Source organism: Erpetoichthys calabaricus, chromosome 14, assembly GCF_900747795.2.
Source record: "Erpetoichthys calabaricus chromosome 14, fErpCal1.3, whole genome shotgun sequence".
Classification (NCBI taxonomy): domain Eukaryota; kingdom Metazoa; phylum Chordata; class Cladistia; order Polypteriformes; family Polypteridae; genus Erpetoichthys; species Erpetoichthys calabaricus.
Window position 1 is genome coordinate 11,554,094 of NC_041407.2, and position 12,383 is coordinate 11,566,476.

At 42.5% G+C, this 12,383-nt stretch overlaps 1 protein-coding gene across 1 annotated transcript in view; it reads left to right on the forward strand.

Annotated features, from left to right (window-relative positions):
• The window catches only part of LOC114665353 (potassium-transporting ATPase alpha chain 2-like), a 40,345-nt gene that overhangs the window by 23,608 nt on the left and 4,354 nt on the right, over positions 1–12,383 (forward strand). The window contains exons 17-20 of the mRNA XM_051936539.1: positions 499–653; positions 4,555–4,678; positions 8,049–8,194; positions 9,097–9,230. Of these exons, the coding sequence (XP_051792499.1) occupies positions 499–653; positions 4,555–4,678; positions 8,049–8,194; positions 9,097–9,230 (559 nt within the window). The remainder of the gene's footprint in view (positions 1–498; positions 654–4,554; positions 4,679–8,048; positions 8,195–9,096; positions 9,231–12,383) is intronic.

Genomic DNA, 12,383 nt, shown 5'->3' on the forward strand with positions numbered 1-12,383 from the left:
AGATAGAACTTACGTTTAGTATTGATGTCATCTTCTCCGTTTTCTGCTTCTTCTGGTCAACTGCCGGCTTTACTTCCGCTGAACTTGCTCGGGTGTTTGCGAAGGGTTACGTGCCTGTGGGAGACGCCGCTGCTCTGTGCTTCTGCTCGGTGCTTCTGCTCGCTGCTACGCTCGTGCTAAATGGTCTAAGTCATCTCGGATAAAGATAAATGTATCAGACAAGTACTACCATGTTAAGGGAATGGTACAGTAAGTTTCATTATGTTCCAGATATAATGTTAAAAATAGATATTTGCACTTCATATACATTATGTTACAACATTTTGAAGGATATGTACACATTTTTTGGAGAATATTGCATTGTACTGTACATAATTTTATTTTTGTAAGGGACCCCAATCTTGCAGCTCAGTAAGCCTCCCTTTTGCTTGATCTCCACAATACAATGTCCAGTGGAGGGATTCAACCTGTTTAACTTTCCAATTTTTTCATCGACAGGTCGTCTGATCTTTGACAACCTTAAGAAATCAATTTCCTACACATTGACCAAGAACATTCCAGAAATGGTTCCATTCATGGTGTACATCATCATCTCTTGCCCCCTGCCGCTGGGCACCATCACAATCCTCTTTATTGAGCTGGGCACAGACATTGTGAGTAAATGCAGAGCCATTTTCAAAGTTAGTCTCTACGCCTGTGTTTTAATTGTTAGAATGTGCAAAGGATTGTGATGCTTTGATAACAATCTATAAATCATCCTGTACGTCAGAGTGATGTGTTTTGATTGTTAAGGTCAGTCAGTCATCCTCCAACCCACTATATTCTAACTACAGGGTCACGGGGGTCTGTTGGAGCCAATCCCAGCCAACACAATGCACAGGGCAGGAAACTAACCCCAGGCAGGGCGCCAGCCCACCGCAGGACACACACACACATACACACAAACACTAGGGCCAATTTAGGATCGCCAATGCACCGAACCTGCATGTCTTTGGACTGTGGGAGGAAACCGGAGTATCTGGAGGAAACCCACGCAGACACGGGGAGAACATGCAAACTCCACACAGGGAGGACCCGGGAAATGAACCCGGGTCTCCTTACTGTGAGGCAGCAGCGCTACCACTGTGCCACTGTGCTGCCCGATTGTTAAGGTTTTCAAGTTTAAAATTGTTATGTTTATTCGCTTAGCATGCTCTTTATTCCATAACGACTTACAAAATAGTTCATCATAACTGAGAAAACATCACTGTGGGGGACTGTTTAGGAACAAGTGTGACAGGTGTGATAAAAAATCAGGCGGCAGGCAGAAAAAGGTTAGGGGATGGCCACCCCGTATACTGAAAAATCAGCAAATGAAAAGAAACATGTCTTTAGAGGAGCGGAGTTCACAACTGAACTAACTAACAGATTGAAACTGCTCTATAAAAATGGTGGGTAGGAGGAAGAGGTGGAGTCAGGACCATAGACATATATAGATAGACACCGCATTCACTGTGTTGCCCATTGGACACATATACATCAGTGCGTGCGCCATATTGCGAGTGGCAAAAGTGCCATTTAAACTAATACAGGTAAATGTGGAAACCGGGTTTTCTGACGAAAAAATAATAATGTTTAAAACGGTATCGTTTACATACAACAGATTTTGGTGAATCGTTTAAATGCAATTATTTACATCCATTTATACACTAATAATGACAATTATTAAATAATAATAATTATCATTATTATTAAATAATTCCTCTCATATAAATAACATTTCTCGGACTGCCTTCTTCCATCTCCGAAACATTTCTAGACTTTGTCCTGTTCTTATGCAACACAGAACTGAAGTATTGGTTAATGACAGAGTCACCTGACATATAGATTACTGTAATGCTGTTCTATCTGGCATCCCACAAAAACGTATCCATCGCTTACAACTTCTTCAAAATTGTGCTGCCAGGATAATAACCTGCTGTTCTAAATCCACTGAACATATCACACCTATTCTCTCTCAGCTTCACTGGCTCCCTGTTAACTACCGATTACAATACTAAATACCGCTCTTAACATTTAAAGCTCTCCACAACCTCACTGATCTCCTCCAGACTGACACTCCTCTCGCTCACTCAGATCCTCATCTGCAGCTCGACTTTCTGTACCGCACATCAAACTCAGTTACTCTGTGCTATGGGAGCTTGAGCGTCTCTCGTAGTGCTCCTCAACTCTGGAATTCTCTTCCCTCTCATATCCGTCAGCTCGATTCAATAACACAGTTTAAAACTACCCTCAAAACTTATCTTTTCAAACTGGTATACCAATTGTGAATTTTGCACTGCTACTGCCAGTTATCTTTGTTTGTCTTTCTTTTAACAGTGAAATGATACACTCAATGACAAAAATGACAAATTGGCTTAATAATTCCTGAAAACATTTCACTCATTCCTCTCTTAATCTCACTCTCTCACACACACACATGCACAATATGGTTACTTAAATATATACAGGATAGGATCTAAAATCCATGACACAGAACTGTCTTCCATAGCTGTTTCCATGTGCTGCCACTCTGTAATTTGAGAGTATTCAATCTGGCAATATGGTGCAACCTTAGTTTGTGGAAGCCAGACACAACTAAAGACATGAGCATGAAATGATGGTTGTCAATTTCAAACTGTGTTTCCTCAATGTGCTCCTTGAGAAAAAACACATCATCTGAACCAATCTCAGCCTAAACAAACTGATTGATCAAAGATCCACTGACAGCTTGCCCTAATGTCGACTCTTGGATAACACGCTCAGCTACTTTGACCACCTTGACTGCACCCTCAGAAGGAACCATCAGACCTCCTTTGTTTTTTTAATGTGAGTAAGTGGTAGCTTTGATCATATGATTCCGGTACAGCATCTGTTACCAAACTAGCACGGCACACGTCACAGGACAGCTTTCTCAAAATCCCGTCTAAGGGCTACCTCCCACTGCTTACTTTGGTGGATTTCTTTGGGAAACTTTCAAAGTTTGAGAAATGTTAACAGCTAACAACAATCTACATAGTTAGTGACTAAATACGTTTAGCCAAAATGTTGTTTGGAGGCTCACTTGAGCACATAAATGCATAGCTTTGCTATCTTAGCCTGGCGTAGCTAAAGTTAAGATTATAAAACGGGATTTTCTAATGGCCAAATATAACCAAAACAATTGTTCAGCTTTACCTATGAAATGTAATCCATGTGATCTGGTTTGGAGCATACAGCGGTTTGTACAATCCCAATCAGCACATGCGCGAGGCATCTTTATCCATTACTTCACTCCACAGCAGTGCCACTCGCAATATGGCGGCGACGTTGACGAATGATACTGCTGGTCATGAGGCGTCTAGTAATTCTATGTCTATGGTCAGGACAGCCGGAACAGGAACTGATGTGGTAGGAAGGGGAATTCTGGGTAGTGGAAATGATGTCATCAGGGTTGTCTGGAAGTGATGTCACTAGTGGGTGGATCAATGGTGATGTCATTAAGAGTCAGGGTCTTTGGCTGGGTTGCAGAGGAATAAGAGAAGAGAGGATCAGGCGAGAGCATCGACCCCTGATCTGGCTGACAAATAACACTATTTGAGCCTGTAAACTGTCCCCCATGTGCATGTGTGTGACACAGGACAAGGTTACAAATGAAGAGCAGCAATAGGCCAGAAAGTAATAAGTCTCAGATCAGCTTAGCAAGGTGCACAAAAATTGATGAACTTCAGCAGGCTGGGATGGACTAGAAGATTTGTCATACTGCACAGATGTAAGGTACAAAAGGAGGGAAGGTTACCCAAATGAAGGCTTGGGATACCAGCTATTATTCTGTTTTAATTTTGGGGTTCAGAAAAGAGAACATAACTAGCACTTAATGGTGCATGACTGGCATAAAACCAAAGCAGAAAGTTGAGGTTGTTGAAGAAGGTCTTTATCCTCTCCAAGTATTGGCCCCAGAATGAGCCCTGACTTAAGGCGGCTACTGGTTTTATATATCACCGACCAGGAGGGGGCGGGGCCTGTCGGCAGAAGCGAAGTATCCTGCCAGCCTCAGAAGTGTGGACGGTGATAGGAGAGGTGATTAGTGACTGTGGTCCCTCTGTGCTCGGGGTGGTATTGTTTACCTTCGATCACACCTGAAAGTGTCCCCTATGTGCTTGTACTTGGCAGTCTTCAAAGGTGTGAATAATGCCATGGGTGACTAGACGGGTATCAGCATGTGTGGCATCTCATTCAGTGTTAGTTGTACCAGGTACTGCCAGCACTGACTTTTGTCATTCCACAACTATGGAAACTGTTTTTGAAATGTATGAATGGATGAGCATGCCCTAGAGTTTGTGTCCTCCCTTGTGCCCAGTGCAGCCATGGCAGGTCTTGTGACAGATGAGTGTCCATTACTAGTGCCCAAAATGTGCGGACGTGTTATGAATCGCATAAATTATAATGCAACAAGCCTAGAAAACAGAACTGTGGAGTTTGAAAATGGTTGCTTGCTTACTTCTTAGTCCACGGCCAAGTTCCAGTTTCATGCCTGCCATGTTCTTTTTTCCTCAGATTCCCTCCATTTCCCTGGCATATGAAAAAGCAGAAAGCGACATTATGAATCAGAAACCTAGACATCCAAAGAGGGATCGATTGGTGAACATTCAGCTCGCTGCATACACTTATTTTCATATTGGTAAGGATTTTGTGGATTGGCGGCCTGTGCTTAATGCTTCATGTATCTCAAACCCAGAGTACGTTTGCGATTCAAAAAGAACTCCCCAGTTTGAAATGAGTTTCATTTCTGGTGGTTTTCAAATTTCAAAAACATGACAGGAAATGGTTTGAGTCTCAACTGTTTATGAGGGTGGACAAGTTGTCCCTCTTAGTCTGCGGCCAGGTAGCGCAGTGAATAAAAAAGGTGCTGCCGCAGCAAGAAGGAGTCCTGGAGTTCACAGACTCGTCTTCGGCATTCATGGCTTCCTCGAGGGGTCTCCTAATTTTCTCAATGATGTTGGACCTGACACAGTGTGGCTTCTTTGTATGGGGTAACCTCAAAGACAATGTCTAAATCCCATCTGTACCCTCAGATTTCCAGGAACTGAAAGGCTTCATTGAGGCTGCTGCAGAAGCAATAACAGGGGATACGTTAGAGTGAATTTGACTAATGTCTGGATGGGTGTCGTGTGACATTGAGAGTTTGTTAAACTAAAGATTAAACTTGGACTGTGTGCCTGTTTGGTTGGGGTAAGTTACCAGAATTAAACTATGAGGGATAGAAGCTGACGCCATACAACACATCCACTAAGGCTTATGGGTAGTTTTGAACAAACGCGCACAGTGAGGTACATTAGTCTAGTTCAGGGGTTCTTAACCTTTTGATGACTCCAGACCCCAAATGTATTGTCCAATATGGTCCCATACCCCCTTTACTTGACTGTGAAAATAATCATCACCATTCCTTATATTAGTTGCCAGAATGAATGGTGGCGCGCAGTCGCTGCGTTTATATACAATGCAAAACACGCTTCTAGAGTCTTCGAGATACGTACATTGCCAATGAACGAGTAAATACACGCTTGTGCAGTAAATATACATTTATTAAATTTAAATGTTAAAATTAAAATGTTTTATATTTAAAATTAAAGTTGTAGTAGGGTGGCACGGTGGCGCAGTGGGTAGCGCTGCTGCCTCGCAGTTGGGATACCTGGGGACCCGGGTTCGCTTCCCGGGTCCTCCCTGCGTGGAGTTTGCATGTTCTCCCAGTGTCTGCGTGGGTTTCCTCCGGGCGCTCCGGTTTCCTCCCACAGTCCAAAGACATGCAGGTTAGGTGGATTGGCGATTCTAAATTGGCCCTAGTGTGTGCTTGGTGTGTGGGTGTGTTTGTGTGTGTCCTGCGGTGGGTTGGCGCCCTGCCCAGGATTGGTTCCCTGCCTTGTGCCCTGTGTTGGCTGGGATTGGCTCCAGCAGACCCCCGTGACCCTGTGTTCGGATTCAGCGGGTTGGAAAATGGATGGATGGATGGATGGAAGTTGTAGTAAATACACATGTGTAAAATTAAATACAAGCATTTGCAGGAGATGTTGAATGTTCTCGAAGATTCTATCACGTTCCATTCACATACTACCCAAGTATAAATTAATACATTAAATAAAATAAATACCAGTACCCAGAGATCGAGTCCCATACTCCCAGCATTTGGTTCCCATACCCCCAAGGGGTATGTATACCCCCATTTAAGAACCCCTGGTCTAGTTGAAGCCAAGGTCAAATGAATATGGACGCTCTGCTGCGGGATTACGGGCCGTAATGAAATTTCTTTGGGCAGGGGGAGTGAAATGTGCTGAACTTTACCAAAGCATGTTGGCCCCAGTACAGAAGTGAAAACAGCAGGACTCGGCGAAAACGTTATGACTTAGTAAGCGGGAAGAACATGTGTAACCGACCAACAAAACTCGATGTGTTTGACCATCCACATCACACACACAATTCTATATCGACATGGTGAATCAGAAAGGACCGACGGATTATGTTGTCCACCATTGCTGTACATTTTGGGTAGTGGCTATGGATCCGTAGTGCATGGTGTTTCCTTAGGAGGCACTAGCTCTTTAGAAATACATTCTTTTTAAATTGCGGCGTTTTAAGTAACCAGAAACTATATAGATATAATGCAAAAGGTGATATCCCTCCCATAGTGTTACGGCGGTACCAAATCACATGAGAAAAATAATATACCTTTAGCTTTCTTTACTGACGGTTTTACGCGGCATTACAGACGGGAAGCTTATGACAAACTCAATCAAGGCGGGAATCTTGATATACGCAGTCTGTCATCTTTCGTCACCACGCTGAAAGGATTTTCCGGGCGGATGACATAATCTTCCGCTCATTAGCTTCAAAATGTATTGGCAGTAGGTCCATCCTTATATACTGGTTGCTCCACATGCAGGCTCTCTCTCTGGTCTCCAAACAAGGACAGGAAAGGACTCCACTCCACTTCAAAACATACAGGAATAGCACAATGCCTACTTGCAGTTGTCTCGTTCTCCCAACAAGGAAAGAAGATTTTGTGCTGATAGAGGACAGATGTATACTATTCTGTCTTTAGGCTGACTATACATTCCTGCAGCTGTCTTTGGCTATCTAGTCCTGTGCTTGGCTTGGCAATTCTAAATCCTGAGCCCCTGTGTACTATACTTGGTCTGCCTGTATGAATGAATCCATAACAGTGTGCACAGAGACAGTGACATTAGACTTAATATTATAACAAACTTATTATAACACACGGTGACTTGGGGTTCCGTAAAGTTTGCTTAAGATGGGCTAACTGATCTGAACAAGCCAAAGTCTTTAGGTGTATTTCAGCCGGTTTCACTTCCTCTATTCAAAGAAATCTCACTTATAGCATGTTGTTCAACAATGGTGGCATCCCACAGTAGAGCGTCCATGCTAATTTGACCTTGGCTTCAATTGGACTAACAGCAGTGCGACCTGTTGTGCGTGTTCAACCCACCCATAAGCCATCGCAAACGGGTGATATCACGTCAGCTTCTGTCCTTCTCAGTAACCGCGTAATTGTCAGATTGCCTTCACTCTCTGAATGAGTTTTACCCTCGTAATTTCAAGCAAAGCCATTCTTTTTGAGTGAGCTAATAGTGCAGAATAGAATAGAAGCTGCATAAGCATGAAGTCCCACACTTGCCAATTCTAGACTGAAAGATTACTTGTCATTGAGATGTAGGAGCTCCTCTGTGTAAAGTTCCAAACTGGCTGAATGATAAATTCCTAAAATGTATTTTAATGACTGGCCAGACATTCCATCCAGGTCTTGTCTCTACCTTGTACCCAATGTAACCGTTAAAGCAACAACAAAAAAAATATCAGAATTGTAAAATGGGTAGTTGGATGATACAGCAGAACACTGAAGAAAGTCCTCAGGGTCCTGCCAGACCCTGGAGGCCTGTTTCCCACTTTCCAGCTGTATCCTGTAGAAGTTCAATATGATGTCTTGAGCAAGTAAATCTCATGAGCTCTCATGTAACCTTCGCTTCTTCCTTTCACAGGTATCATTGAGACGTTTTCCGGATTCCTTTGTTATTTTACCGTGATGGCTGAACAAGGCTACCTTCCTGGAACACTGATTAACATTCGAGTTCCCTGGGAAAGCCGCACTGTAGGCGATCTGCAAGATACCTTTGGTCAAGAATGGGTAAGGATCAGTTCTTTCGTTATGTTTTTTTAAGGCATGGGTAGACTCTGTATTAGAATGTACAGATTTAGAGATTACTGTACATGAATTAAATTCATGAATTGAAATATAGTAATAATAGCATGACATATACAATTAAGGGTGGCACAGTGGCGCAGTGGTAGCGCTGCTGCCTCGCAGTTAGGAGACCCGTTTGCATGTTCTCCCCGTGTCTGCCTGGGTTTCCTCCGGGTACATTGGGAATCCTAAATTGTTCCTAGTGTGTGCTTGGTGTGTGCTTGGTGTGTGTGTGCCGCCTGCAGTGGGCTGGCATTCTGCCCGGGGTTTGTTTCCTGCCTTGTGCCCTGTGTTGGCTGGGACTGGCTCCAGCAGACCCCCCGTGACCCAGTAGTTAGGATATAGCGGGTTGAATAATGGATGGATATACAATTAATATAATGCTAGAAATGGATGGATGGATGGCTTTCAGAAAAGACTAAGTGGGCTTGCGATGATGAAGATGGGAGTGAAAGCCCATTCAATTGCAGTTTATGGTGTTTTTTAATATTAGTTATTGAAAGATGAGGTTAAAGGAACACTCAATCTAAAAATTATATCTTTTTTTCTATGTTACTTACCTTATGTGGTTTGTAATAATGGACAAAGACGTTTTTTAATGTCTTTGTTGTCATGGACTAACTGAATGGGAGCCAATGGTGACCAATGCCGGGCAACAGCAAACAATAGAAAAAGACGTCAAGACGTCCCCACATCAAGTCATTGAGATCATGCTCTCGCAGTCAGTGAACCAGCAATTTTAGGGCTTAAAGGCCACCACCTGGGTTAATACACAGCGCTACCCATGAAAATGTACAGTGTGTTAGCACTCCACGCTAACTTCTTCTTTTTTTTTTGTGTGACAGACATATTATCAGCGAGCCCAAATGGAATGGACTGGCTACACATCTTTCTTTGTGGGGATTGTTGGATGTCAAATAATCAACTCAATCATCCGGAAAACGAGAAGATTCTCCCTCTTCAGGCAAAATGTTTTAAAGTAAGGAGCACTTCCCTGTTGAATGGATATGCAGAAGCTGTTGTTAAGAGTCTCTGACCATTCTTTGGAAGGGATAGGCTTAAGTCGACTGTGCCAATGAAGAAGTTCAGAGGCTTGAACGTGAGAGGCAGCAGCTATCTGCTTGCATGCTGTCCGATTCACCCAACCTTTTTCTGACCCGCTTGCCCAGTTCGAGATCTCTTTCTCAGCGTCACTGGATGAAAAGAAAGAACGAAGTCTGGAGAGGTTAATATTCCATTGCAGGGCATAATCATACATACGCACTCACACGCTTATACAAGGCCACTTTGGAGTAACCAGTAAAATTAACCTGCACCTATTGAGGAAGTTGGACACCTGAGAAATCCACACTGGATTCAAACCCAAAGGTCAGCAGTGCTATCCATTGCAACCCCATGCCACTCCACGGTTTGCATTTGTCTTGTATCTGAGTCTCTGGTTCTTGGTGACACTGCATTAGAATTTATGCATTTGGAAAAATGAATGGCTAAAGAAATTAATCTCAGACACCACAAATGATATATTTAATTCTATATCACACCGAAGTGGGATGATAAAAAGGAAGAATTCAAAGTTCCAAAGGAAAAAAAAAGTAAGCATGCAAAATGTATCCAGCAGGGGGCGATTGTTCCCTGGGATTGTGTCCTTTCTTGATGAACAACCGACTAAAGCCAATCCCTTTTGTAACCATGGCAGAAATAATCAGACAAGAGCAATATGATTCAAAGGGAGACATACGCATTTCACTTGCTTTAAAATGTAATTTCCATCCCGAAGAATGCAATGCGTAATTCATTTATACATACATATCCAGGCCAGAGAGAAGCCATTGAAATATGCAGTCAGTCTTCAGTGGGGGAATGATGGCAGTTATACGAATCGGTCCAGCAAGGTGGGAAGCAGCACTCGTCGGCTTCTGGCTTCATGATGGATCCTCTTCATTATAAACACTCACATATGAATATATGTGCCAGGTCTGGGCGACTTCCAGCAGAGCCATCCATGTTAGTTTTGGACTATGCCCAAATAACACCTTCACCCATTCTTATGGCTTCTGCATGAGGCCCCTGGTTATCTCTTTCTTTTTGGTTATGACCTTTACCTGTCCCATGTTACATGCCTGCCTGGTCTCTCTGCATCTGACAATAATTTGAGGAGATGCTGTCTCGACCATTGGGTAACACTCCTGGGGCCTCATGTATAACGCCGTGCGTAGAACTCACACTATAACATGGCGTAAGCACAAAAGCGGGATTGTACGTACGCACAGAAAAATCCAGATGCAGGAATCTGTGCGCACGCATACTTTCACGTTCTTCCACTACATAAATCCCGATCAGCGTGAAAAGTAACGCACGTGCACGCGCCTTCTGCCCCGCCCCAACTCCTCCCAGAATTACACCTCTTTGAATATGCAAATCAATATAAATAGCCTTCTGTGAAAAGACAATGGGGAAAGCACGGGGGAAATATAAGAATTTCAGTGAATACCAAGTGGAGGCAAAGGAAAAACGTACTATTTGTTGGTTTAAACAGTGGGATAATCAACAAAAGGAAGTTGATCGAGTGACAGAGTGTTGGAGAAACTCGAAGGCTCACATTCACAAAGTCGCACAGTGCCCGAAATAAAAAAGAAATCACATATCAAAGTCGCCGTGAAAAGCAGGTCGTAGCCCACCGTCTGAGTGTCATATGAAAGCTTATTAGGGAACAGACAAAAAAATAGGCACACAGTGGGAAAAAAAAGCACGAAATGTCAACTTTAATCTCGAAATTTCCACTTTAATCACGTAGTTTATTTTGACATTAAAGTAGAACATCATAAACTTCATCTTAAAATCGTTTATTTTACTACTTTCTCAAGTAGCACATTAAATACTTGTTCTGTATTTGATCTTCTATGTGCTCTATGTGTGTGAATCACTACGTGCTTCCGTTCTTTCTTTCTCCGACAGGACACAGAATCCATTACATTTGTAATATTACAGCTCTCTGAATAATTAAAATCCTGAGATGTATACGTGATATAATTTTCATGATGATAGGAATGAAAGCATGTTATTAAACATGGGAACACGGTGGTGCAGTGATTGTTCATATCTCACGCAAGAGGCTTGCTGCACCATGTGCGACCTTCGATGAAATAATTTATTACAGAAGTACTGTCTCTTTCAGACGTACTAATCTCCAATTCCTGTCCTTCCTTTTCTTTCTCCAAATACCCAATCGCCATACAATCAGCTCTGTAATAGACATTAAGCCATCTGTAAGCTTAGAACGCCGATTCTTCAAAACTTTTAAGGAACATTGAAATATCTTCGTAGTACATGTTTAATTATTCTATCCGTCTGTCTTTCCAGTGTCGCGTCAGTGCAAGAATACAATGCAATACAGGAACAATCCCTGAACTAGCTAGCGCTGCGGCACCGTGTCCTCACATGTTTAATTATTAACAATACAGGCTATTTAAATGAAGTTAAAGTTTTATCTGTATACTATAAGCAACATATTTTGCTGCATTTCATCTTAAAAATGATATTGTCATCATACGCGCTTTATAAAGTGGCGCAGGTTGTGCAATATTATAACTGTAGTGTAAGTTTACAGTGAGGTGATTGTACTTATAAGTACAAACAGTTCTACAAGGAGCACTTGATGGACTGATTGAGTGCGTTTATAGTTCTTGGGATGAAACTGTTTCTGAAACGCGAGGTCTGTACAGGAAAGGCTTTTGACGCTTTTTGCCGTGGTTGAGGTAGTGTGTACTTGAAACTGTATACCGATAATTCTGTTTCCGATCATCTGCTGCTGTGATTCATACTCAGATACAGTGATATAAATACTCCGAGTGGTGCAGTGAGAGTAATATGGAAAAAGATGATCCACTGTGGCAACCCTTAACGGGAACAGCAAAAAGAAGAACAAGATGCAGTGAGAGTAACAACGCTAAAGCAGTTATGGTATTTGGAATACTATGGCTATTACCTGGACCATTATATTCCTACAGGTTAATTACAATCAGAAGCATTACACTAATAAACAATATGCAGTTAATTTCAGTGTATTTATAAAGCCGCGTCAGGAATGTAGGTCTAAGAAAGAAAGGGTGATCACACAGGAACAGTAGCACTG